This window comes from Triticum urartu, chromosome 2A, assembly GCF_056163025.1.
Source record: "Triticum urartu cultivar PI428250 chromosome 2A, HENAU_Tu73, whole genome shotgun sequence".
Classification (NCBI taxonomy): Eukaryota; Viridiplantae; Streptophyta; class Magnoliopsida; order Poales; family Poaceae; genus Triticum; species Triticum urartu.
This window is the reverse complement of record NC_141874.1, coordinates 758,312,062-758,338,162: the sequence shown is the minus strand read 5'-3', so window position 1 is coordinate 758,338,162 and position 26,101 is coordinate 758,312,062. Positions and strand designations below refer to the sequence as shown.

At 44.1% G+C, this 26,101-nt stretch overlaps 2 protein-coding genes and 1 pseudogene across 3 annotated transcripts; 2 read left to right on the top strand and 1 right to left on the bottom strand.

Moving 5' to 3' along the window:
• Window positions 1-1,919: 1,919 nt before the first annotated feature.
• On the top strand, window positions 1,920-14,778 carry LOC147987905 (zinc finger BED domain-containing protein RICESLEEPER 2-like). Its single transcript, XM_087540474.1, has 8 exons — window positions 1,920-2,260; window positions 2,352-2,543; window position 3,373; window positions 12,201-13,037; window positions 13,302-13,887; window positions 14,000-14,427; window positions 14,514-14,608; window positions 14,701-14,778. The coding sequence occupies exons 1-8, from the start codon at window positions 1,931-1,933 to the stop codon at window positions 14,776-14,778; spliced, it is 2,547 nt and encodes an 848-aa protein (XP_087396600.1). The 5' UTR covers window positions 1,920-1,930.
• A 1,031-nt stretch (window positions 14,779-15,809) lies between these two features.
• Window positions 15,810-18,138, top strand: LOC147987904 (uncharacterized; annotated as a pseudogene).
• A 3,975-nt stretch (window positions 18,139-22,113) lies between these two features.
• On the bottom strand, window positions 22,114-25,796 carry LOC125540438 (receptor kinase-like protein Xa21). 2 transcript variants are annotated; one of them, XM_048704055.2, is made up of 3 exons: window positions 25,435-25,796; window positions 23,100-23,691; window positions 22,115-22,903 (listed from the first exon to the last, which is right to left on the bottom strand). In XM_048704055.2, the coding sequence occupies exons 1-3, from the start codon at window positions 25,768-25,770 to the stop codon at window positions 22,533-22,535; spliced, it is 1,299 nt and encodes a 432-aa protein (XP_048560012.1). In that variant the 5' UTR covers window positions 25,771-25,796; the 3' UTR covers window positions 22,115-22,532. The 2 variants fall into 2 exon arrangements, with proteins under 2 accessions (XP_048560011.1, XP_048560012.1); XM_048704054.1 differs by having other exon boundaries at window positions 22,114-22,903; window positions 23,100-25,796.
• Between the last annotated feature and the right edge of the window lie 305 nt (window positions 25,797-26,101).

The window sequence follows — 26,101 nt, the reverse complement described above, 5'->3', positions numbered from 1 at the left end:
AGGGAAGGGGAAAAGAATCGGGTGGAGGGTACACTTCATGGGAGAAGATAAGGTGGAATCGATTGGAGCGGTGGGCGGGGCCACAGCGACACGTGGTGCACAGGGAGAGCGGCTTACGAGAGAGAGTTTTCATCCAGCTTATTTTAAACATTTTCCGGTAAAATATGGTTGATGCTCAAAAAACAGTTTTTTTAGAGCATTTGGACCCAAAAAACTGCTCCAACAGATGATGTATTTGCATGCAGTGCTGCATTTTTTTGGCTACCCCATATATTGGCCCCAAGTGCTGCATATTTGCAACACTCTAACCGGCTGCCATAAAATACAAATGCAACTGCGCGCAGCCCAACCGCTAAGGGAAAACTTCCCGCCGCCCTGCTAACCGCCCAATCGACTTGCGGCGTCGGGCCCTGCTTTGCGTTGGCGCCGTCGCAAGGAGCATATCCGACCGACACCGACCATTCCCGCCGCCCGTCAGATATCCCCTTTTTCCCTTGTTCCTTGTCCCTCCATCGTCATGCGCTGATCTGCACTACGTGTTCCTGCCATGGCCACAGCAACCGCGCAACTCTGCGTGGCAGGACGGCCTCGCCGGACCTCCACCTACGCTTCTCCTTGTCCTATCTCCCCTAGCTGCACGCGCTCCTTCACCCGAGCCAAAACAGCTCTTCCGATGCAGGGCCTTTTGGCCATGGCCGTGGCCGTGCCTCAGCCTGGACGGCACGAGCGGGCTTTGCGGCCCGCTCGTGGCCCGTTTAGGACCGGCCCGTACGGTCCATGCCCGATAGGAAAATATGCCGGTCCGAGCCCAGCAAAACAGACCGAAAAAAGTTCGGTCCGGTCCGGTCTTTAACCGGGCCGACCGATGGCGCAAGGCCCATAAACTGTGTAACAGATCGAGGCCCCGAGCCCCCGAGCCGAGCAACCCCCTCCCCCCTTGTTCCATTTGCCCTCCTCGCTCGATTCCTTCTGCAAACAGAGGCAGTGCCTCCTCCTCTGTTCTATCCCTAACCCTAACCCTAAGGCGACGACGCCGTTGCCCGCGGCTCAGCCTGACCCGCGGCCTCTCCCTTCACCGACGGCGCCATCTCATCCGAGTCCGAGCTAGAGGAGCACGTGTACATCGGGGAGGCAGCAAGGCCATCACGCCGTCGGTCTGTCCTTCCCTGGTTCCTCACCGAGCGCCACGAAGAGGAAGAGGTAATCTTTCTCTAACCTGTACCATTGGATGTGGACTTACGATTGAGGGAGGCTGTTGCAGATGGTACATGCGTAACATGCCTGGGAATTGTGCATGAGAGGATTGAGTTGTAGCACTGAAAGATGCATTCCCAGGATTTGGCATATAGGCACCAGGTGTTGCTTGACCTGATAAGTTGTGAGGAGATAATTAGTCAAGAGTTTCAGGAGATGTAGTGAAGGAGAAGGGGAATGACGTACTAGTAATCAATAGGCACCTTTTCCCCACTGTGCTTGTGAACCATCAACAGACTATGATAGCTTTTTTGGTTTACTATACTTTGGTAAGTGCTTGCAACCTTTAATTGCTTTTGGAACTTAACCTATGCCGAGCGGTATCAATAGCCCCTTACAACCTGATGCTGCTGCTATGTTTCAGATTTCGTAAGAAATCTGTTAATCTTTACTGGTCAATTGACTACTAATTTAAGGGCGATAGGTAGTTTATCCAGGTTTATGTGGTAATAGTTAGTTACAGCTCCAGTCCTTGCAATACATTTATGTCTTATTGAGTGATGTTAATGGATGAAGGGGATTATGTGCTGTTTTTTTGTAGATAATGGTCAGGAGATAATTATGTTTATTTGCACTAGTACTAGATGATTTTCTATGCTACAAAAAGAAGAAGATGAATTTTTTGCACTTGATTGATGTACTGACTGCAGATATTATGTGCTGTTTTTTGTAGATAATGGTGAAGGAGAAGGGGAATGAGAAGGGAAAGGGTGCTGGTAAGGAGAATGCGAAGGCGAAGGCAAAGGAGAAGAGCGTGAATTACCTAATTAGGCAAGATTCGGCGCTGCCTCCGCCGGTTCCGAGGAAGAAGAAGAAGCCTAAGGTGCAGATTAGGAAGGCGAAAGACTTTCCCAATGCCCCAGCGGGAGAGTTGATTTGTAGGTTAAAAAAACACCCTCCACCTCCTCCGCGTCTCCCCGACCGCACCGGTGCCGGCGTGCGTGCCGCGGAAGCCGCTGCCTCTGGCTCCGCAACCTGCTCCGAGTTGCCTCATGCACCTACTATTGTAAGTTTGCTTTACTTGATGCTTGATGTAGCCATATTTCCATATAACCATATAGGTGTTGTTTGCTTATTTGTGTGCTCATGTGTGTTAGGTGGTACAAGACGAGGAGGAGGAGGAGGAGGACGAGGAGAAGGACGATGAGGAATATGAGGAGCAGAATCTGTTTATAGTCCCACCACAAGCGAGTGCTGATATGTCGGATGATGATACATCAGAAGGGTATAAGGAATCATCTGATGAACTAGAAGGTGACACTATGTCCGAGGAATCACTTATGCATGTTGTTTCTGAAGGAAATATGCCCTAGAGGCAATAATAAAGTTATTATTTATTTCCTTATATCATGATAAATGTTTATTATTCATGCTAGAATTGTATTAACCGAAAACATAATACATGTGTGAATACATAGACAAACAGAGTGTCACTAGTATGCCTCTACTTGACTAGCTCATTAATCAAAGATGGTTATGTTTCCTAACCATGAACAAAAGAGTTGTTATTTGATTAATGGGATCACATCATTAGGTGAATGATCTGATTGACATGACCCATTCCATTAGCTTAGCACCCGATCGTTTAGTATGTTGCCATTGCTTTCTTCATGACTTATACATGTTCCTATGACTATGAGATTATGCAACTCCCGTTTGCCGGAGGAACACTTTGTATGCTACCAAACGTCACAACATAAATGGGTGATTATAAAGGGGTTCTACAGGTGTCTCCAAAGGTAGATGTTGGGTTGGCGTATTTCGAGATTAGGATTTGTCACTCCGATTGTCGGAGAGGTATCTCTGGGCCTTCTCGGTAATGCACATCACATAAGCCTTGCAAGCATTACAACTAATGAGTTAGTTGTGAGATGATGTATTACGGAACGAGTAAAGAGACTTGCCGGTAACGAGATTGAACTAGGTATTGGATACCGACGATCGAATCTCGGGCAAGTAACATACCGATGACAAAGGGAACAACGTATGTTGTTATGCGGTCTGACCGATAAAGATCTTCGTAGAATATGTAGGAGCCAATATGGGCATCCAGGTCCCGCTATTGGTTATTGACCGGAGATTTGTCTCAGTCATGTCTGCATTGTTCTCGAACCGTAGGGTCCGCACGCTTAACGTTACGATGACAGTTATTATGAGTTTATGCATTTTGATGTACCGAAGTTAGTTCGGAGTCCCGGATGTGATCACGGACATGAAGAGGAGTCTCGAAATGGTCGAGACATAAAGATTGATATATTGGACGACTATATTCGGACACCGGAAGAGTTCCGGGGAAGTTTCGGATAAAACCGGAGCACCGGGGGGTTACCGGAACCCCCCGGGGGGTTAATGGGCCTCATGGGCCTAATGTGGAGAAGAGGAAGGGGCTGCCAGGGCAGGCCGCGCGCCCCCTCTCCCCCTAGTCCGAATTGGACAAGGAGGGAGCGGCGGCGCCCCCCCTTTCCTTCTCTCCCTCCACCTCTCCTAGTTGGACAAGGAACGGGAGGGGAGTCCTACTCCCGGTAGGAGTAGGACTCCTCCTGCGCGCCTCCTCTAGGCCGGCCGCACCCCCCCTTGGATCCTTTATATACGGAGGCAGGGGGCACCCTAGAACACACAAGTTGATCCACGTGATCGTTCCTTAGCCGTGTGCGGTGCCCCCTGCCACCATATTCCACCTCGATCATAGCGTTGCAGTGCTTAGGCGAAGCCCTGCGTCGGTAGAACATCATCATCGTCACCACGCCGTCGTGCTGACGGAACTCATCCCCGAAGCTTTGCTGGATCGGAGCCCGGGGAGCGTCATCGAGCTGTACGTGTGCTAAGAACTCGGAGGTGCCGGAGTAACGGTGCTTGGATCGGTCGGATCGGGAAGACGTACGACTACTTCCTCTATGTTGCGTCAACGCTTCCGTTGCGGTCTACGAGGGTACGTAGACAACACTCTCCCCTCTCGTTGCTATGCATCACCATGATCTTGCGTGTGCGTAGGAATTTTTTTGAAATTACTACGAAACCCAACAGTGGCATCCGAGCCTAGGTTTTATATGTTGATGTTATATGCACGAGTAGAACACAAGTGAGTTGTGGGCGATATAAGTCATACTGCTTACCAGCATGTCATACTTTGGTTCGGCGGTATTGTTGGACGAAGCGGCCCGGACCAACATTACGCGTACGCTTACGCGAGACCGGTTCTCCCGACGTGCTTTGCACAGAGGTGGCTTGCGGGTGACAGTTTCTCCAACTTTAGTTGAACCGAGTGTGGCTACGCCCGGTCCTTGCGAAGGTTAAAACAGCACCAACTTGACAAACTATCGTTGTGGTTTTGATGCGTAGGTGAGATTGGTTCTTGCTTAAGCCCGTAGCAGCCACGTAAAACTTGCAACAACAAAGTAGAGGACGTCTAACTTGTTTTTGCAGGGCATGTTGTGATGTGATATGGTCAAGACATGATGCTGAATTTGATTGTATGAGATGATCATGTTTTGTAACCGAGTTATCGGCAACTGGCAGGAGCCATATGGTTATCGCTTTATTGTATGCAATGCAATCGCGCTGTAATGCTTTACTTTATCACTAAGCGGTAGCGATAGTCGTGGAAGCATAAGATTGGCGAGACGACAATGATGCTACGATGGAGATCAAGGTGTCGCGCCGGTGACGATGGTGATCATGACGGTGCTTCGGAGATGGAGATCACAAGCACAAGATGATGATGGCCATATCATATCACTTATATTGATTGCATGTGATGTTTATCTTTTATGCATCTTATCTTGCTTTGATTGACGGTAGCATTATAAGATGATCTCTCACTAAAATTATCAAGAAGTGTTCTCCCTGAGTATGCACCGTTGCGAAAGTTCTTCGTGCTGAGACACCACGTGATGATCGGGTGTGATAGGCTCTACGTTCAAATACAACGGGTGCAAAACAGTTGCACACGCGGAATACTCAGGTTATACTTGACGAGCCAAGCATATACAGATATGGCCTCGGAACACGGAGACCGAAAGGTCGAGCGTGAATCATATAGTAGATATGATCAACATAATGATGTTCACCAATGAAACTACTCCATCTCACGTGATGATCGGACATGGTTTAGTTGATTTGGATCACGTAATCACTTAGAGGATTAGAGGGATGTCTATCTAAGTGGGAGTTCTTTTAGTAAATTAATTGAACCTAAATTTATCATGAAACTTAGTACCTGATAGTATCTTGCTTATTTATGTTTGATTGTAGATAGATGGCTCATGCTGTTGTTCCGTTGAATTTTAATGCGTTCCTTGAGAAAGCAAAGTCGAAAGATGATGGTAGCAATTACACGGACTGGGTCCGTAACTTGAGGATTATCCTCATTGCTGCACAGAAGAATTACGTCCTGGAAGCACCGCTGGGTGCCAGGCCTGCTGCTGGAGCAACACCAGATGTTATGAACGTCTGGCAGAGCAAAGCTGATGACTACTCAATAGTTCAGTGTGCCATGCTTTACGGCTTAGAATCGGGACTTCAACGACGTTTTGAACGTCATGGAGCATATGAGATGTTCCAGGAGTTGAAGTTAATATTTCAAGCAAATGCCCGGATTGAGAGATATGAAGTCTCCAATAAGTTCTATAGCTGCAAGATGGAGGAGAATAGTTCTGTCAGTGAGCATATACTCAAAATGTCTGGGTATAATAATCACTTGATTCAATTGGGAGTTAATCTTCCAGACGATTGCGTCATTGACAGAATTCTCCAATCACTGCCACCAAGCTACAAGAGCTTCGTGATGAACTATAATATGCAAGGGATGAATAAGTCTATTCCCGAGCTCTTCGCAATGCTGAAAGCTGCGGAGGTAGAAATCAAGAAGGAGCATCAAGTGTTGATGGTCAACAAGACCACTAGTTTCAAGAAAAGGGGCAAAGGAAAGAAGAAGGGGAACTTCAAGAAGAACGGCAAGCAAGTTGCTGCTCAAGAGAAGAAACCCAAGTCTGGACCTAAGCCTGAAATTGAGTGCTTCTACTGCAAGCAGACTGGTCACTGGAAGCGGAACTGCCCCAAGTATTTGGCGGATAAGAAGGATGGCAAGGTGAACAAAGGTATATGTGATATACATGTTATTGATGTGTACCTTACTAATGCTCGCAGTAGCACCTGGGTATTTGATACTGGTTCTGTTACTAATATTTGCAACTCGAAACAGGGACTACGGATTAAGCGAAGATTGGCTAAGGACGAGGTGACGATGCGCGTGGGAAACGGTTCCAAAGTCAATGTGATCGCGGTCGGCACGCTACCTCTACATCTACCTTCGGGATTAGTTTTAGACCTAAATAATTGTTATTTGGTGCCAGCGTTGAGCATGAACATTATATCTGGATCTTGTTTAATGCGAGACGGTTATTCATTTAAATCAGAGAATAATGGTTGTTCTATTTATATGAGTAATATCTTTTATGGTCATGCACCCTTGAAGAGTGGTCTATTCTTATTGAATCTCGATAGTAGTGATACACATATTCATAATGTTGAAGCCAAAAGATGCAGAGTTGATAATGATGGTGCAACTTATTTGTGGCACTGCCGTTTAGGTCATATCGGTGTAAAGCGCATGAAGAAACTCCATACTGATGGACTTTTGGAACCACTTGATTATGAATCACTTGGTACTTGCGAACCGTGCCTCATGGGCAAGATGACTAAAATACCGTTCTCTGGTACTATGGAGAGAACAACAGATTTATTAGAAATCATACATATAGATGTATGTGGTCCGATGAATATTGAGGCTCGTGGCGGATATCGTTATTTTCTCACCTTCACAGATGACTTAAGCAGATATGGGTATATCTACTTAATGAAACATAAGTCTGAAACATTTGAAAAGTTTAAAGAATTTCAGAGTGAAGTTGAAAATCATCGTAACAAGAAAATAAAGTTTCTACGATCTGATCGTGGAGGAGAATATTTGAGTTACGAGTTTGGTGTACATTTGAAAAATTGTGGAATAGTTTCGCAACTCACGCCACCCGGAACACCACAGTTTAATGGTGTGTCCGAATGTCGTAATCGTACTTTACTAGATATGGTGCGATCTATGATGTCTCTTACTGATTTACCGCTATCGTTTTGGGGATACGCTCTAGAGACGGCCGCATTCACGTTAAATAGGGCACCATCAAAATCCGTTGAGACGACGCCTTATGAACTGTGGTTTGGCAAGAAACCAAAGTTGTTGTTTCTGAAAGTTTGGGGCTGCGATGCTTATGTGAAAAAGCTTCAAACTGATAAGCTTGAACCCAAATCGGAGAAATGTGTCTTCATAGGATATCCAAAGGAAACTATTGGATACACCTTCTATCACAGATCCGAAGGCAAGACTTTTGTTGCTAAGTTCGGAAACTTTCTGGAGAAGGAGTTTCTCTCGAAAGAAGTGAGTGGGAGGAAAGTAGAACTTGACGAGGTAACTGTACCTGCTCCCTTATTGGAAAGTAGTACATCACAGAAAACTGTTTCAGTGACACCTACACCAGTTAGTGAGGAAGCTAATGATGATGATCATGAAACTTCAGATCAAGATACTACCGAACCTCGTAGATCAACCAGAGTGAGATCCGCGCCAGAGTGGTACGGTAATCCTGTTCTAGAAGTCATGCTACTAGATCATGATGAACCTACGAACTATGAAGAAGCGATGGTGAGCCCAGATTCCGTAAAATGGCTTGAAGCCATGAAATCTGAGATGGGATCCATGTATGAAGAACAAAGTATGGACTTTGGTTGACTTGCCCGATGATCGGCAAGCAATTGAAAATAAATGGATCTTCAAGAAGAAGACTGACGCTGACGGTAATATTACTGTCTACAAAGCTCGACTTGTCGCAAAAGGTTTTCGACAAGTTCAAGGGATTGACTACGATGAGACCTTCTCACCCGTAGCGATGCTTAAGTCTGTCCGAATCATGTTAGCAATTGCCGCATTTTATAATTATGAAATTTGGCAGATGGATGTCAAAACTGCATTCCTGAATGGATTTCTGGAAGAAGAGTTGTATATGATGCAACCAGAAGGTTTTGTCGATCCAAAGTGAGCTAACAAAGTGTGCAAGCTCCAGCGATCTATTTATGGACTGGTGCAAGCCTCTCGGAGTTGGAATAAACGCTTTGATAGTGTGATCAAAGCATTTGGGTTTATACAGACTTTCAGAGAAGCCTGTATTTACAAGAAAGTGAGTGGGAGCTCTGTAGCATTTCTGATATTATATGTGGATGACATATTACTAATTGGAAATGATATAGAATTTCTGGATAGCATAAAGGGATACTTGAATAAGAGTTATCCAATGAAAGACCTCGGAGAAGCTGCTTACATATTAGGCATAAAGATCTATAGAGATAGATCAAGACGCTTAATTGGACTTTCACAAAGCACATACCTTGACAAGATTTTGAAAAAGTTCAAAATGGATCAAGCAAAGAAAGGATTCTTGCCTGTGTTACAAGGTGTGAAGTTGAGTCAGACTCAATGCCCGACCACTGCAGAAGATAGAGAGAAAATGAAAGATGTTCCCTATGCTTTAGCCATAGGCTCTATCATGTATGCAATGCTGTGTACCAGACCTGATGTGTGCCTTGCTATAAGTTTAGCAGGGAGGTACCAAAGTAATCCAGGAGTGGATCACTGGACAGCGGTCAAGAACATCCTGAAATACCTAAAAAGAACTAAGGATATGTTTCTCGTATATGGAGGTGACAAAAAGCTCATTGTAAACGGTTACGTTGATGCAAGCTTTGACACTGATCCGGACGATTCTAAATCGCAAACCAGATACGTGTTTACATTAAACGGTGGAGCTGTCAGTTGGTGCAGTTCTAAACAAAGCGTTGTAGCGGGATCTACATGTGAAGCGGAGTACATAGCTGCTTCGGAAGCAGCAAATGAAGGAGTCTGGATGAAGGAGTTCATATCCGATCTAGGTGTCATACCTAGTGCATCGGGTCCAATGAAAATCTTTTGTGACAATACTGGTGCAATTGCCTTGGCAAAGGAATCCAGATTTCACAAGAGAACCAAGCACATCAAGAGACGCTTCAATTCCATCCGGAATCTAGCCCAGGTGGGAGACATAGAGATTTGCAAGATACATACGGATCTGAATGTTGCAGACCCGTTGACTAAGCCTCTTCCACGAGCAAAACATGATCAACACCAAAGCACCATGGGTGTTAGAATCATTACTGTGTAATCTAGATTATTGACTCTAGTGCAAGTGGGAGACTGAAGGAAATATGCCCTAGAGGCAATAATAAAGTTATTATTTATTTCCTTATATCATGATAAATGTTTATTATTCATGCTAGAATTGTATTAACCGGAAACATAATACATGTGTGAATACATAGACAAACAGAGTGTCACTAGTATGCCTCTACTTGACTAGCTCGTTAATCAAAGATGGTTATGTTTTCTAACCATGGACAAAGATAAGTTATTTGATTAACGGGATCACATCATTAGGTGAATGATCTGATTGGCATGACCCATTCCATTAGCTTAGCACCCGACCGTTTAGTATGTTGTTATTGCTTTCTTCATGACTTATACATGTTCCTATGACTATGAGATTATGCAACTCCCGTTTGCCGGAGGAACACTTTGTGTGCTACCAAACGTCACAACGTAACTGGGTGATTATAAAGGTGCTCTACAGGTGTCTCCAAAGGTACATGTTGGGTTGGCGTATTTCGAGATTAGGATTTATCACTCCGATTGTCGGAGAGGTATCTCTGGGCCCTCTCGGTAATGCACATCACATAAGCCTTGCAAGCATTACAACTAATGAGTTAGTTGCGAGATGATGTATTACGGAACGAGTAAAGAGACTTGCCGGTAACGAGATTGAACTAGGTATTGAGATACCGACGATCGAATCTCGGGCAAGTAACATACCGATGACAAAGGGAACAACGTATGTTGTTATGCGGTCTGACCGATAAAAGATCTTCGTAGAATATGTAGGAGCCAATATGAGCATCCAGGTTCCGCTATTGGTTATTGACCAGAGACGTGTCTCGGTCATGTCTACATTGTTCTCGAACCCGTAGGGTCCGCACGCTTAAGGTTTCGATGACAGTTATATTATGAGTTTATGCATTTTGATGTACCGAAGTTTGTTCGGAGTCCCGGATGTGATCACGGACATGACGAGGAGTCTCAAAATGGTCGAGACATAAAGATTGATATATTGGAAGCCTATATTTGGATATCGGAAGTGTTCCGGGTGAAATCGGGAGGTTACCGGAACCCCCCGGGAGGTATATGGGCCTTAGTGGGCTTTAGTGGAAGAGAGGAGAGGTGGCCAGGGCTGGGCCGCGCGCCCCTCCCCCTAGTCCGAATAGGACAAGGAGAGGGGGGCAGCGCCCCCCTTCCTTCTCTCTCTCTCCTCTTTCCCCCTCCCGAATCCTATTCCAACTAGGAAAGGGGGGGAATCCTACTCCCGGTGGGAGTAGGACTCCTCCTGGCGCGCCCTCCTCCTGGCCGGCCGCACCCCCCCTTTGATCCTTTATATACGGGGGCAGGGGGCACCCCTAGACACACAAGTTGATCCACGTGATCATATTCTTAACCGTGTGATTATAAAGGGGTTCTACAGGTGTCTCCAAAGGTAGATGTTGGGTTGGCGTATTTCGAGATTAGGATTTGTCACTTCGATTGTCGGAGAGGTATCTCTGGGCCTTCTCGGTAATGCACATCACATAAGCCTTGCAAGCATTACAACTAATGAGTTAGTTGTGAGATGATGTATTACGGAACGAGTAAAGAGACTTGCCGGTAACGAGATTGAACTAGGTATTGGATACCGACGATCGAATCTCGGGCAAGTAACATACCGATGACAAAGGGAACAACGTATGTTGTTATGCGGTCTGACCGATAAAGATCTTCGTAGAATATGTAGGAGCCAATATGGGCATCCAGGTCCCGCTATTGGTTATTGACCGGAGATTTGTCTTAGTCATGTCTGCATTGTTCTCGAACCGTAGGGTCCGCACGCTTAACGTTACGATGACAGTTATTATGAGTTTATGCATTTTGATGTACCGAAGTTAGTTCGGAGTCCCGGATGTGATCACGGACATGACGAGGAGTCTCAAAATGGTCGAGACATAAAGATTGATATATTGGACGACTATATTCGGACACCGGAAGAGTTCCGGGGAAGTTTCGGATAAAACCGGAGCACCGGGGGGTTACCGGAACCCCCCGGGGGGTTAATGGGCCTCATGGGCCTAATGTGGAGAAGAGGAAGGGGCTGCCAGGGCAGGCCGCGCGCCCCCTCTCCCCCTAGTCCGAATTGGACAAGGAGGGAGGGGCGGCGCCCCCCCTTTCCTTCTCTCCCTCCACCTCTCCTAGTTGGACAAGGAACGGGAGGGGAGTCCTACTCCCGGTAGGAGTAGGACTCCTCCTGCACGCCTCCTCTAGGCCGGCGCACCCCCACTTGGATCCTTTATATATGGAGGCAGGGGGCACCCTAGAACACACAAGTTGATCCACGTGATCGTTCCTTAGCCGTGTGCGGTGCCCCCTGCCACCATATTCCACCTCGATCATATCGTTGTAGTGCTTAGGCGAAGCCCTGCGTCGGTAGAACATCATCATCGTCACCACGCCGTCGTGCTGATGGAACTCATCCCCGAAGCTTTGCTGGATCGGAGCCCGGGGAGCGTCATCGAGCTGTACGTGTGCTAAGAACTCGGAGGTGCCGGAGTAACGGTGCTTGGATCGGTCGGATCGGGAAGACGTACGACTACTTCCTCTACATTGCGTCAACGCTTCCGTTGCGGTCTACGAGGGTACGTAGACAACACTCTCCCCTCTCGTTGCTATGCATCACCATGATCTTGCGTGTGCGTAGGAATTTTTTTGAAATTACTACGAAACCCAACAGTTTCTAGTGAGGAGGAGGCAAGAGAAAGGAAAAAGAAAAAGAACAAGAGGCCAAGAGCCAATGCTCCTGTTAGGATGTCATCGGATGTTTGGGCCCATTTTCACAAGGTCAAAGAGGCATCAACGGAGCATCCCGGAGAGACGGTGTTGAAGGTTGTTTGTAATTATTGTCCCAAAAAGAGGTATGCGTATACGCAAGGTGGCAGCACCTCAACTATTGGAAGGCATATGTTAAAATGTGAAGGTTTAAGGGACAAGATGGCTAGGAATGCCATCCAAACAACTCTTGAATTGCGCAGAATCAATGGTCCAACAAGTGGTCCAACAATGCACCCCTCTATTGAGTACAACCAAGGAATCGTTAAGGAGCTTATTGCTAAGATGATATGTGTGCATGAGTATTCATTTAGAATGGTTGAACACGAGTGGTTCAACATTCTAATGAAGTGCATGAATCCAAATTATAAACCCATTGGAAGGAAGGCAATACGAGCCGAGTGCATGAGGGTTTACAAGAACGAAAAAGAGGTGCTTAAATCTCTCCTAAAGGGTGTGAGCTCCATATGTCTAACTACAGATTTGTGGACAAGCAACCAAACCTTATCTTACATGTGTGTGGTTGCACACTATATAGATGGGAATTGGAACTTACAAACCCGTGTGCTTGCTTTCATAGAGTTGGATCCTCCTCACTCTGGAAATGTCATTGCGGATGCTCTCTATGCGTGTGTGACAGAATGGAATATTGAGACCAAAATTATGTCCGTCACACTTGACAACGCTTCAAACAATGATGGTGCGATCGATGCTTTGAAGGCCAAGTTCTTGTTTCGGAGAGGTATGATTGTATCCTGTTTTTTTGCTCATATGCTCATATGCTTGTTGTATATGTTAATATAGAAGCTATATATGCTCATATGTTTGCTGTTTTTGTTAATATAGAAGCTATATGTGCTCATATGCTTGCTGTATATGTTAATATAGAAGCTATATATGCTCATATGCTTGCTGTTTTTGCTAATATAGAAGCTATTTATGCTCATATGCTTGCTGTATATGCTAATATAGAAGCTATTTATGCTCATATGCTTGTCTTTTGTAGGTAAGGACTTCGAAGGCCAATATTTTCATATCCGTTGTTGTGCACATATACTCAACTTGGTCGTGCAAGATGGGACAACGATCTTAGATAATTTGATAAACAGCTTGAGAGAGACGGTGAAGTACTTCAAGAGGTCACCTTCTCGTCTCCATGCTTTTGTTTCCACTTGCAAAAGCTTGGGTGTCAAAGTTGGTAATCATTTACACCTGGATTGTAAAACAAGGTGGAGTTCAACCTTTAAGATGATTAGCACTGCCCGTGGATATAAGGAAGCCTTGACCTCTCATGCTGGTTCGAATGCCAACTATGCTTGGGCGCCGACAAACGCAGAGTGGGACATGTATGACCTTATCTCTCCATTACTTGAGAGTTTGGCTGAGGTGACAAAAGCATTTTCAGGAAGTTTATATCCCACTTCGAACATCTTCTATCCATACATTGTTGGCGTCAAGCTTGCAATCAAACATGCAATGACTACTGATAGTGACCACTACAAGGAAATGGGTGAAGCAATGTTGGAGAAGTTTGACAAATATTGGGAAGAAAAGAACAATGCCATGGTGATCGCAACCATCTTTGATCCACGGTACACATGCTTGCTGTTTTTACTCCAATGGTTGCTGTTTTTTACTCATATGCTTGTTGTTTTTACTCGTATGCTTTCTAATTCACTCCAATGCTATCATCTTTGATCCTAGGTACAAGATGGGTTACATAGAGTGGGCCTTTGGAGAACTATATGGAGAAGGAAGTACGAGGTTTAGATCTGAGATCAAAATCGTGGAGAAAGAGTTGGCGGCCTTGTATGACAAATGTGTTGCTCAAGATAAGCGAGCTGGAAATGGAGAAAGCTCATCTTCCTCTACAAACATTCCTAGTATCCCGGTTCAAGCTGGGTACGAGTCCTTCTTATCGTCCCGTTCAACAAGAATATCAAAGAGTGAGTTGAGGAACTACTTAGAGGATGAGGTTGCCCCTCGCAACAAGGCTCTTGATCTTCTTGGTTGGTGGAAAGACAATGCTCCTAGGTACCCAATTATGGCCAAGATAGCCAGGAGGTTCCTTACTATCCCGGCTACCTCCGTGTCTTCGGAATCTACCTTCAGCACGACCGGAAGGATTTTAGGTATGTCAACTCGTACTATTGAACTTTGGTTATAAACCTGTCAACTTCTCATCCTCAAACTAGTTTGTCAACTTGTGTCGTATTAGATGACTATAGGAGTTCGTTAAAACCGGTTATGGTGGAGGCATTAGTTTGTGGTGCAAGTTATATCAAGGGTGCTCATGTTGACTTGAATCTGGTGGTATGTTTGCCATCTTTTCCTTACCTTTTTTTATTTCTTTTTTGGTCTTGTTGTTTGTGATGTGAGCATTTGTCTAACTTCCACACTTGTAGCCAAGGGATGAGAATGAAGAGGATGATGTTGAGAACATCAAGTTACCCATTGTGGTGGAGGAGATCAATGATTGGTAACTATTCTTCCTACATGTTTCACTTGTCATACGATACCAAGTATTATTTATGTGAATGTTATCTTACTTGTAGACGTTCATCATGTGGATGTTGATCTTGCTATTTTGGAGATGAATGTCAAAGTGATCTTTCTCATGTGAAGGCTACTTTTGCATTTCTGTTATGTTGGAACCTTTCAAGTCAAGAACTATGAATTGTCACTGCTAGCTTGGAGATGAACCTCTCATTTGTGTTATGTTCAACTTGTCAATTGACATGGACTTGGAATTGTCATTGCAAGTTTGTAATCGTGTCGTTCGATGATGATAAGACCTTATGTTTGTGGATGTGATATTTGTGCTTAACCTGATTTGTGCCATCTTTTCTGTCAAAATCAGTTTGTGGATGTCCAAAAAACAAAGGAAATGCTGTCCAAATTTAGTTATTCTTGCTGTCCAAATTTAGTCCAGTGCTTGCTGTCCAAATTAGTTGTTTGTGGCTGTGATATTTCTGCTGTTTCAGTCCAAACTTATCTGAAACTGTAGTGATCAGTGATGACTTGTCATATTACATCCATGTCAGTATGTGATGCCTAAACAGTAGAACACAGCCTAGGTAGTAGCTAACAGTAGTGTTGTTGTACTTTTGATTAATCTACTCTCCAAAACCAGCAGATGCCTAAACATACACTGCCTGGCAACAAATACGACCTAAAAGGAGCAAATATACACTGCCTGGCAACAAACAGGAGCCAAAAGCTGGCCGGTCCATTCGGTCCTCTCGGGCCTGACCGAGCTGGCACCCCAACGGTCCGGTCCTAGAATACTAGCTCGTTTGACAGTTCGGTCTGGTCCGGACCGGACCGCCGGCGGCCGGTCCAAACGCCGGCTCGGACCGGGACCGGACCGCCGGCGGCCGGTCCAAACGCCGGCTCGGACCGGGACCGGACCGGCCCGGACCGTGTTCAGGCTGAGCCGTGCCTGCAGGAGCTAGCCGGGGCAAGTCAGATCGACGGCGGGAAGGTGCGGGACTTCCATGTGTGTGCAGAACACATGCGCAAGCTGAGCGCAAGGTCCAGGCGGGCACGCACAGAACCGGTTCGAGCTCGGCCTTGTCCGGATTCAATCGGGGCGAGCGGTTGGAGCACATATTCAAGGGGAATAGGTGTGGCTCACCTCAGGACAGCTGTAGGCGAGCTTGGACGATGTCAAGGCAGCAAGACGACGATGAATTTGAGCGCGGAATGAGCAGATTGCGATTGGTATGAAACAGTTCAACCATTGCAACAAGGGGTCTATTGCAAAGCAAGCAAGCGCAACATGGTGCTTGTTGCAAAGGCTACGGCTCGGCGGTAGATCTGACAGAGCAGGTTGCGATTGGTAGAAAACCATTCAACCATTGCAACAAATGTTTGTTGCAAAGCAAGCGAGTGCATCATGGTCCTTGTTGCAAAGGTTCTGGCTGACTGGAGGCACAGAGAGTAGATCGGATGGTTGTCTCGCACCATCCAACGGCTGCCGAGGCGGCTGATCAGATCCCGTCTTCACCCGGCCGATGCTTAGCGTTTGATTTCTCTAATACAGTTGAGTTAGTGCTAGTTAATTAGGAGTCACGTCGTCAAAGATAAAAAGGAGAGTAGCATTTCGTGGCTATTAGGTTTGTCCGTATCGATCCTAGTGTGTTTCTCGTTGCATGCCATACGCGGTATTAGTTTGAGTCCGGCTATAAGATTAGTACTACTATTTGCACTTGTAAGTACGAACGTACGTGGGTTAGCAGCAGCAGGTGTCCGGGTTATATTAAATATAAGTTTTTTAGACATTTTAAATGGACTATAATATACGGATGTATTTAGACATATTTTAGAGTGTAGATTCACTCACTTTGCTCCGTATGTAGTCACTTGTTGGAATCTTTAAAAAGACTTATATTTAGAAACGGAGAGAGTACTACAGTGGATAAGTTTGTTGTCGAATTTGGTCTCACTAGGCATCACATCGATAGATGGATTAACTTTTCCATCGAGTCAATGGCCAAGCACATTGGTCTTGATCTCATTGGATTGAGTGTGTATGAAGATGACAAGTACGTTGTCCCGCTGTGCAAACTCAGTGGCCCGAATGGCTCTTGTGTCAAGTCTCTTCATATGGCCAATGTCTGTTTGAAGCCGCCTCCTAGTTTCTCTGCTATCACAAACTTGAAGAAACTCATCTTACATATGGTGTCCATTGATGCAGACGATCTCCAATGTTTGTTGCTAAGTTGTGCTCTTCTCGAGAGTTTAAGACTGGAGGACTGCCGCTTGTCAAGTTTTAGTATACGCCAGGAGCTCTGCCGGTTGCAGCACCTGAGTGTGCGCGAGTGTCCGGTGGGAACGATACAGTTGCGTGCTCCGAACCTTACCACATTTCAGTTCGATGACTGCCCGACGCAAATTGTCCTCATTGAATCTTCGAAGTTGTTAGAAGCAACCTTTGTGTTCAAGAACATTAGATACAACTGGTGTGAGGATGCTTTAGATTACGTCCTGGCCGAGCTTCCAGCTGCGCTTCCTTATGTGCATAAACTCTTTGTACATGTGCTTGTTGAAGACGAGGTTTGTTGTGTGCCTTCTTCGAAAATAATAATCCCGTCACCATATATATATTTGGGGTGCATTTGTAGCTATTGACTTGCCACCTCAGTGGATCTCATACTGATTTCATTGCGGTTGTGCATTTTTTCTGTTCTGTTCCAGGAGCAAAAGTTCAGTAAAACCCACACCACCTTCCACCAACTGAGGTATCTGAACCTTAACATTGATATCATAGATACTCCAGAGGATACTAGCTGGGTCACAAGGTTTGTCAACCTCTTGGAATTAGCTCCTCTCTTAGAGGAATTGGAACTACATGTAAGTGATTCAATCGTTGATCATCATCGTAATTTTATCTATTTTGATGTTTGATCTGCTTGGTCAAAAGAAAATTGAAGGATAGTGAAATTAATTAATGGTTGGGTATATGTGTGCAGATATCATCTTATAAATCTGATGAAGTTCCTGCAACTGTAAGGATAGTGACTGATCTGCCAGGGCCTCTGCATCGTCACCTCAAAAGTGTACACGTAACTGGATTTTGTGATCTGGTGGGGATTGTTGAGTTGGTGCTCTACATCCTTCGAAATTGTACTGTACTCGAGCGTATGGTGGTAGATCCAGTGATGATATGGATGTACTGTGGATATCCATATACTGGCCATTTCTAGTCGGTCAGCAAGGCCAATAGCAGCCAGGAGTTCGCTCGACCTAGTTTTACTGAGGAGGAATTGCGGCCGACCAGGGAGTTTGCGAGGAAACACCTTGACAAAGTGGAGTTCTGTCACATCCTCACGATTTTATAGAACTAGAATTGCATGTAATGGGCAGTCTTAATTATGGTATTCTTCTGCTTGTTCTTTCCCTTCGAATAAAAACACATATTGAAATTAACAGATATACACGTGGAATGACATCCTACTTCAATGTATGGTAGTAGATCCCATGGCAGGGATGAAGGATGATTCGTGTACGAAACGTTTCTATTGGGTAAGTAGGGTGGTATTAGCGAAGAGATTATTTTGCAACCAAGGGGACTAGGGAATACGCTGGTGAGATGTTGTTTGTGAAAAAATACCTTGACAGAGAGCAGTTTTTTGGCACCCTCGCCATTTATAAAGAACAATGCTGTCATATCTACATGTCCGCATTTTTCAATTATTGTTCAATAATTTCAAAAAATATTCATACTTTTCGAAAATTGTTTTTTATTAAATTTCACATATATTTTTTTTCTTGAAAAAGGTTTCCGTTGTAAAAATTGTTTGCAAATTTGAAAAGATGTTCTTGTCTTCAAATATTTTTTGGGAGCTTGAAAAAATGTAGCCCATTTCCCAAAATTGTTCAGATATTTAAATAAAAAATCAAGCTTCCAAAAAATGTTCCACATTTTTAAAATGTACAAATCTAAAAAATATTTGCATTTTTCCATTTTGGTTTATAAATTCGAAAAATGTTCAAAATATTCAAATATTGTTTAGGAATTTGAAAAATTGTTTGTGTTTTTAAAAAACATTCATAATTTTTGTTCTTTAAATTTCACAACTTTTCTTTGAAGATTTCGCAAAAATGTTTCTGTTGTAAAAATTGTTAGCAAATTTATATAAATGTTCGCCTCTTTAATTCTTTTGTGGGAGCTTAAAAAAATGTTGTCCTTTTCCAAAAAATGCTCTGAAATTTCAATAAAAATTAAAGTTTCCAAATTTCAAAAATGTACAAAATCTCAAAAAGCCTTCGTTTTTTTTTTCAATTTTTTTACATAAATTCGAAAAATCTTCGCAATTTTAAAAATTGTTAATTAATATTTTGTTTAAAATGTTCACAATATTGTTTTTGAAAATTTCGAAAAATGTTTCTCTTTCAAAAATTGTTTGCAGATTTTAAAAAATGTTCGTGTCTCCATTTTTATTGGGAATTTGAAAAAATGTTCAACTTTTTCAGCACTTTCAAAACATATTGGTGTTTTGAAACTTCTTTATGAGATGGAAAAATGGTATGCCAATTTTGAAAAATGTTTGTATTGGAATTTTATAAAATGTTGCTGTTTTTTAAAGATTGTTCGCGTTGGAATTTTGGAGTTTCTTTTTCTTTTGGTTTGGTAACAAATTTTAAAGGTGATCCTGTTTCATAAAACAATCATGGTTTTTCCTGAAAATGCGTTGGAAATTTAAAAAATATTCCGGTCTCCGGTGGAAGGTGTTATTAACGTTTTAGGGCTGCTTTGTGGTATTAACGTTGGATAGCTGAATTGGTAGTCCCACAAACGACTGTACTATGAGATCTATGGGAGCAATCAATGAAGGAGCGTGGGCTGAGAGAGCGCTCCGTCGTCACGTGTCGTGCTCTGGGCGCTCTCTCTGATTTTTGTTTTCCTTTATTTTTTTCTCACATGTTTTCGGCTTTTAAATGATTTTTTTTGGTGTTCTACAGGTCTTTCTTTGCTTTTGGACACAATTTTTTTGAAATTTTGTTTTTCTGCGAAAGAACGCTTTTTTTTGCTTCCTTGCGAGGCACGGGCGTGCCTCTCGCAAATGGGAAAAACTTGTTTTCTTTTTTTACCTTCCACGAAGGGCACATGTTTGCTTCAAAAAGAACGGGCGTTTCGAGGCCTTGGCAGGGTCTTAAGCTCATCATGGATGAGGATGCGAGGAAGGTGTTCGACAGTTTGGTCTCCATCTCGGTGGGCGACGGCAAGAAGATCTTGTTTTGGCGCTACATGTGGATCAACGGCCGCGCTGTTGCTGAAATAGCCCCGGCAATAACGAGTGCGATTCCCACGCGTAGCCAGAACCTCCGAACGATATTTCAAGCCCTGGGAAGCTCTCGCTGGGAATTGGACATAGATGGAGACCCGAGCTTCATGATGTAGATGCAGTTCTATATCCTGCAACACGCCATCTCTTTGGTTCAGAGGGAGGAGGTGAGGCCTTACATTTTCACTTGGCCTTGTGATGCCTCGGGCGCTTACACAACCAAATCAACGTACACGCGGCTGTCTTTTGGCTTGACCTACTTTGAGTCGGCGGCTCTTATCTGGAAATGCTGGGCACCTCTGAATTGCGAAGTTTATATGCCGCTAGCGGTTCAATATCATAGTTCAAACAATGGCGGATGCAAAGATTCTGTCATCAGGGTGCCGCACTTCATGATGTCAAGTTTTTTCTTTTTCCGAGAGTATGCCAAAGGCATACCAGCAAAGGCATTTACAAGAAGATCGAAACACAATGCGATCAAAGCGTCGATCAAACACCCACACCCCAGCGGCAGAGATACAAAAGACCACACTCTCGCTAGTCTATCTAAACCACCTGCACCGACCATCTTCCACTCCTCAATCTTGTCAATAATTCTGGCAATGAGTTGCGCTGGGGTCAATTGCTGATTTGTTGTTGAATTCTCCGAAAAACTCGAGCGTTCCGCTGCTTCCATAGCGACCAGGCGGTGAGGATAAAAAAAGAGTCGAAGCCATGCCGAAGTCTATTCTAGAAGTTACTCCTAGCCTCTATCTACCAGTGCACAAGAGTATCTTGCGGTGAAGGAATGTTGATGTCCATCCCGAAGTGATGAATGATGAAGTGCCAAACCTCCCGTGCAAAGCCACATTGCAGCAAAACGAGGTCTAGTACTGTAACCCATGCCGCGCACGCCGATAGCTGGTCCACACCGGAAATTTTGCCTCGCAGAAGATGGTACTTGAGTTTTAACCAGTAAGGAAATAAAATTGCGAACAATTAATGTTTTACTGCATAATTTATAGTAAGACCTCATGAACAAAAAATAAATCGCGTGCATATAAGAAAAGAAAATGGAGAGTAGAATTAATAGTAGACGCTGGGGGCAAATGGAGAGGATGTGAGATGTGCGGCCGAGATCAGTCTCTTCGCTTCTTCCTTCCTTCCCACGGTCCCACCAGTCCATCCCAGACAGCCGCCGGCAGAGATGCAGCGGTGGTGAGCGAGCTCCGGCGGCCCATGCGACCGCTGTCGCGAGGGTGAGTGAGCTCCGAAGATCTTGTCCGCGCGGCCCTCCCTTCGTGCTTCCCTCTCCGGCGAGCCCGCTCGGCGCGGCTTTCCCACTCCCTTTAGCGCGGCGTCTCCATCCAAACGTAGGTGCATACAGTGATCTCGTCTCGTACTTCATTTTGAATCCGTGTGAAGAATCGGTTGCCTCCTTGCCTTGATTCCGTGGTTGGTGATTGATGTACTCTGATCTGATCTGAATTTGTGAAGTAGAGTACGTTATATGTAAGTATTAGTCGGTTTGATTCATTGGCGCTTGCAGGCTTACAGCCATTTACATCATGAGAACATTACACCAGTTCAGTTAATTACCCAAATGATTTCTCAAAAAGAAAGTTAACTACCCAAACGCTATTCACCACGGACAAAGATTACACGGTGTTCCAATGATTTTTCTTTTTCTTGTGCTGAACTATATTACCAGCGGAAGTATTTTACTTTTACAAAGTTCCCAAACATCAGTGCTCTGCATCCTCAGATGCACTTTATCTGCAATCGTTCAGATACAGATTGTGGAAAGAGAAACACAAAAGGTCAACGGAAATCAGAAACGAGTTAGCTCACAAGAAAAATAAATGGTTAACCAGCGCTCGAAACTACAATGATCACTTGATTAAGTCAATCCTTAATTTCCATCTGATCATAGTAGTAGTTGCAATCTAGCAGACAACTGTTTCAACCATGGAGATTCAGTCTTTAATGGGACGAAGCAGGATGCTTCAGAGTTCAGACCTTAGCATCGGTTTTGGACACCTGCAGGAAATGAAGTTGATCTCAGTCTGTCAAAAGGTAAAACATGTTTAACTCAGCTCTTGATGAAGTATCTTAATTACATTTCCCATCGCTGACAAGGAGTTAGTTTTTCAAGAATGATCACTGACAAGTAGGAGTAGTAAATCAGGGACTAAACTTCTACTAGACTACAACACCAGCAAGTCATCATGAACCCGAGGCTTATGAACTGGTCACTGTTATGATTCTAATTAAACATAACAGACGTCGTATTCCACTATCCCGTACTCTGATTCATACTCCAGAAGGCTACTACTTCAACACAAGTTGTTGGGAATATCACTGTAGCAATCAGCTCCTAAGAAAAGGAGCTTAATGATATCCATGAACATATCATCCACACAAAATATTTGTAATTATTACATTAACACGCTTAATCTTCACAGTATTCATTGTGTTGACAAAGATTCTTTGATGGCCTTCAGTTCCTTGATGATACCCCGTGTTGGCATTCTAGACGATGGTGATTCCTGAGAGCAAGATATTCCAAGTCTAAGTACTGAAACGAGGCAATCAACATTTCTCTTATTTGAATGATAATCAACGGTCTGATGGTCACTTTTGAGGTCCAAAGGCAGCCTTGAGTCAACAACGCCCATCACACTGTTATTATGTAGGGCCAGCTCGACATACTCACATAGACCCAATCCTTGTCCAAATCTGCTATCAGTGGGCCTCTTAGCAGTTATAGTTTCCAAGACAAGAATTCCAAAACTGTAAATATCTCCGTGTGTTGACACCATATTTCCAGCACCATACTCTGGATTGATGATTTGGAAAAAATATTAGACCCTTTAGGATGCAAATAATTGTAAATCCGCATTGCAACATTATACTGATGTTTTTAGAAATACACCACAACTTTTGATTGCAAAATCCTTTTTTCAGTAAAGAAAGAGCGAGCGATGGAGAATGCAAGCAAAATAAAAAGTGGGAAGCAAACATGTTAGGCTAACCTGGAGCAGCATAACCAATTGTTCCTCTAAGACCCATTGAGCTCGTTGAGTGCTGGCACAACGAACTTTCATCAACAAGAATCCTAGCAAGTCCAAAGTCTCCAACGTGGGCTACCATATCAGCATCCAAGAGCACGTTACTTGGCTTAAGATCACAATGTACAACAGGTGCAGGGCCTTGGCAATGAAGATAATCCAATGCATAAGCCACATCGAGTAGTATGGTCACTCTTTGAAGTAGATCTAGGTACATACACTCTGTTTGCTCATTTGTATAAGGATGCAGCCAAACATCTAAACTACCATTTGGCATGAAGTCAAACACAATAGCTTTGAAGTCATTCCCCTTGTTATCATTGCTTGAGCAAGCCGTAATTATCTTCACAAGATTTCGGTGCCTCACATTTCTTAGTGCTTCACATTCAGCAATGAAACTCTTAAGTGCCCCAGGAGTGTGAACTTTCAACACCTTCACTGCAACAAGGTTTGTACTTTCTTCAGCTTGGTCATCTATGACTCCTTTGTACACTGACCCAAATGATCCAGAACCTATTAAATTTGTTGACGTGAAACCATCCGTTGCTTTTGCCAACTGCAAATAAGAGATCATTGGGAGGCCTTGTCTGAATGTTGTGGAAGGTATATTTTGTTTGCTTTTCTTGTGCACTATGCAGAGCTTGCATAGCAATGCAAGTACAACAATTGTTGTAACGAGAGAAAGGGAAATAGGACTTATAAGAAATCTATGCCTTTTCTTTGGTATGTCCAATGAACAAGGAGGCAAATGTAGAGTAGGTATGCCTCCGCAGAGTTTGCCATTGTTTTCAATTGAGATCGCCGAAGAATTTGCAAAAACACCAAAGGTTGGCACTTGGCCGGCAAAGCTATTGAATGAAAGATTTAGTTGATAGAGCGTGCTAAGGTTGCCTAAGAAGCTAGGTATCAGACCTGAAAGATTGTTGTTCGAGAAGTCAAGATTTTGAAGACCTTTCAATTGACTAAGGAGTGACGGGATAGTACCATTTAGAAAATTGTTTTGGATATAGATATTCTGAAGAAGCTGGCACTCACCCAAGCCAACAGGAATTTCACCTGATAACATGTTGGACTCAGCATGGAATTCTACAAGATTTTTTAGATGCCCTATTTCTTGTGGTATTGATCCCTCAAAGTTGTTGTACGACAGATCCAAAATTAGGGAAAGTGTGGAGATGTTGAATACCGCAATAGGAATTTGGCCTGAAAATTTGTTGCTGGCAAGGTTCAGTGTCAACAACTTGGTCAGGTTTCCTACCGTGCTTGGTATATTGCCACTAAAAGCATTTGCTTGGAGTTCTAAACTGATCAATTCTGTAAGATTTCCAAACGTCAATGGAATTGACCCACTAATTTTGTTGTTTTCTACAGAGAAAAGCTGAAGTTTATTGAGGCTCCCAAAGGTGGAGGGAAGAGTCCCTCTGAAAGAGTTACTATCTAGCACAAGATATTCTAAGTTGGCGAGATTGCCAATATCTTTTGGTATGTTTCCTGAAATTGTGTTGGATTGAAGGTCTAAACGTTTTAGCGAAGTGGAAAGGTTAGAAACTGAAGAAGGAAGGACACCCCCAAACTTGGAGGAACCTAATTCCAAATTTTGTAACTGGGAGCAATTTGTTAACGCAGTTATGAATTCCCAGTCGTTGGGTTCTTTGGCTTCAAGCGAAGTGCTTGAGAGCTCTAGGGACAAGAGATAACCTAACCTTCCAAGGTCGGCAGGTACAGTGCCGCTGAAGAGGTTAGGGCCAAACTGGAGCCGCTTCACATTAGTGACATTCGCTACTGAGGCTGGTAGACGTCCATGAAAGAGATTATTGTCCATCAGTATAAACTCGAGATAGGAAAGTGAGCTGAATGCATCTGAAGGTATTGTGCCACCTAGCATATTGTGCTCGACACTAAGACCCATCAGAGAGGAAATGTTCCAAATAGACACCGGAATCGGTCCACTTAGATTATTGTAGCCTAAGCTGAGCCATGATAAGCTGGACATCATTCCCAGAGATGGAGGGATAGGTCCCGATAGGTTGTTACCCATGAGATCAAGATGCATAAGGGAGAGGTTGCCTAGAGATGACGGTATCTCGCCAAATAATCTATTATTGGATAAAAACAAGAATTCGAGCAACGGCAAGTCTGCCAGAGAATGAGGGATCCCTCCGGAGAATCCATTCTCTTGTAGGTTCAAGATGTACAGATTCTTCAAGGCACCAATCTCAGTTGGGATCTCGCCTTGGAGAAAATTCGCGCTAAAGTTGAGCAATTGAAGTCTGCCGAGACGGCCAAGTTCTGGAGGTACCTGCCCGATGAGCTGGTTGTCGCGGAGGTCAAGCTCTCTGAGAAAGGACAAGTTGCCCAAGAATGGTGAGATGTGCCCCGACAGATTGAAGGAGCCCATGTGCAACGAGATGACCCTGTGAGGGTGACGACGGCCGCATGCAACCCCTGGCCAGCTGCAGTAGTGGCTTGACGTGTTCCATGAATCCAGCAAGCGGGAGGATATCATGGACTTGAAAGAGAGGAGTGCGAGCTCGTCAGCCGTGGCATTGCTGCTCCTTGGAGAGGGAGGGAGCCGAGCATGGGAGCATATGCACGACAAGGAGAAGAAGCAGAAAAATACTAATACCCTGGCCATGAGAACAAATTGGGGCGCTACTTAGATGTGGCATGCATGACTCTCTAGCCAGGATACAAGGGATGTTATAAATAGAGAAAAAAGCTGAAGGTGAAGAGGCTACACTACACTTGACTTCTTATGGGAGTTGACCTGATCGAGTAAGTTTCATGATCTTAATTTTGTGGACTTCCATTATAACATTAGCTAGATACTAAAAAGGTATTTTTTTAGCACTGTAGACCTACTTGAAAGTTACAAAAGAAAAATTTACTTGCATGTTGATGTAACACATGTGCACAAAACATGAAAGATACCAAAATCTGATGGAAAAACACACACATGCACAAGT

Excerpts from the sequence above, each read along its gene's own strand:
- LOC147987905 (XM_087540474.1), top strand. The coding sequence starts at position 1,931 with ATGGTGAAGGAGAAGGGGAATGAGAAGGGAAAGGGTGCTGGTAAGGAG. Across the intron at positions 2,261-2,351 it reads TGCCTCATGCACCTACTATT|GTGGTACAAGACGAGGAGGA; the intron begins GTAAGTTTGCTT and ends CATGTGTGTTAG. Across the intron at positions 13,038-13,301 it reads CAAGTTCTTGTTTCGGAGAG|GTAAGGACTTCGAAGGCCAA; the intron begins GTATGATTGTAT and ends TGTCTTTTGTAG.
- LOC125540438 (XM_048704054.1), bottom strand. The coding sequence starts at position 25,770 with ATGGCCAGGGTATTAGTATTTTTCTGCTTCTTCTCCTTGTCGTGCATA. Across the intron at positions 22,904-23,099 it reads AATTGGTTATGCTGCTCCAG|AGTATGGTGCTGGAAATATG; the intron begins GTTAGCCTAACA and ends TCATCAATCCAG.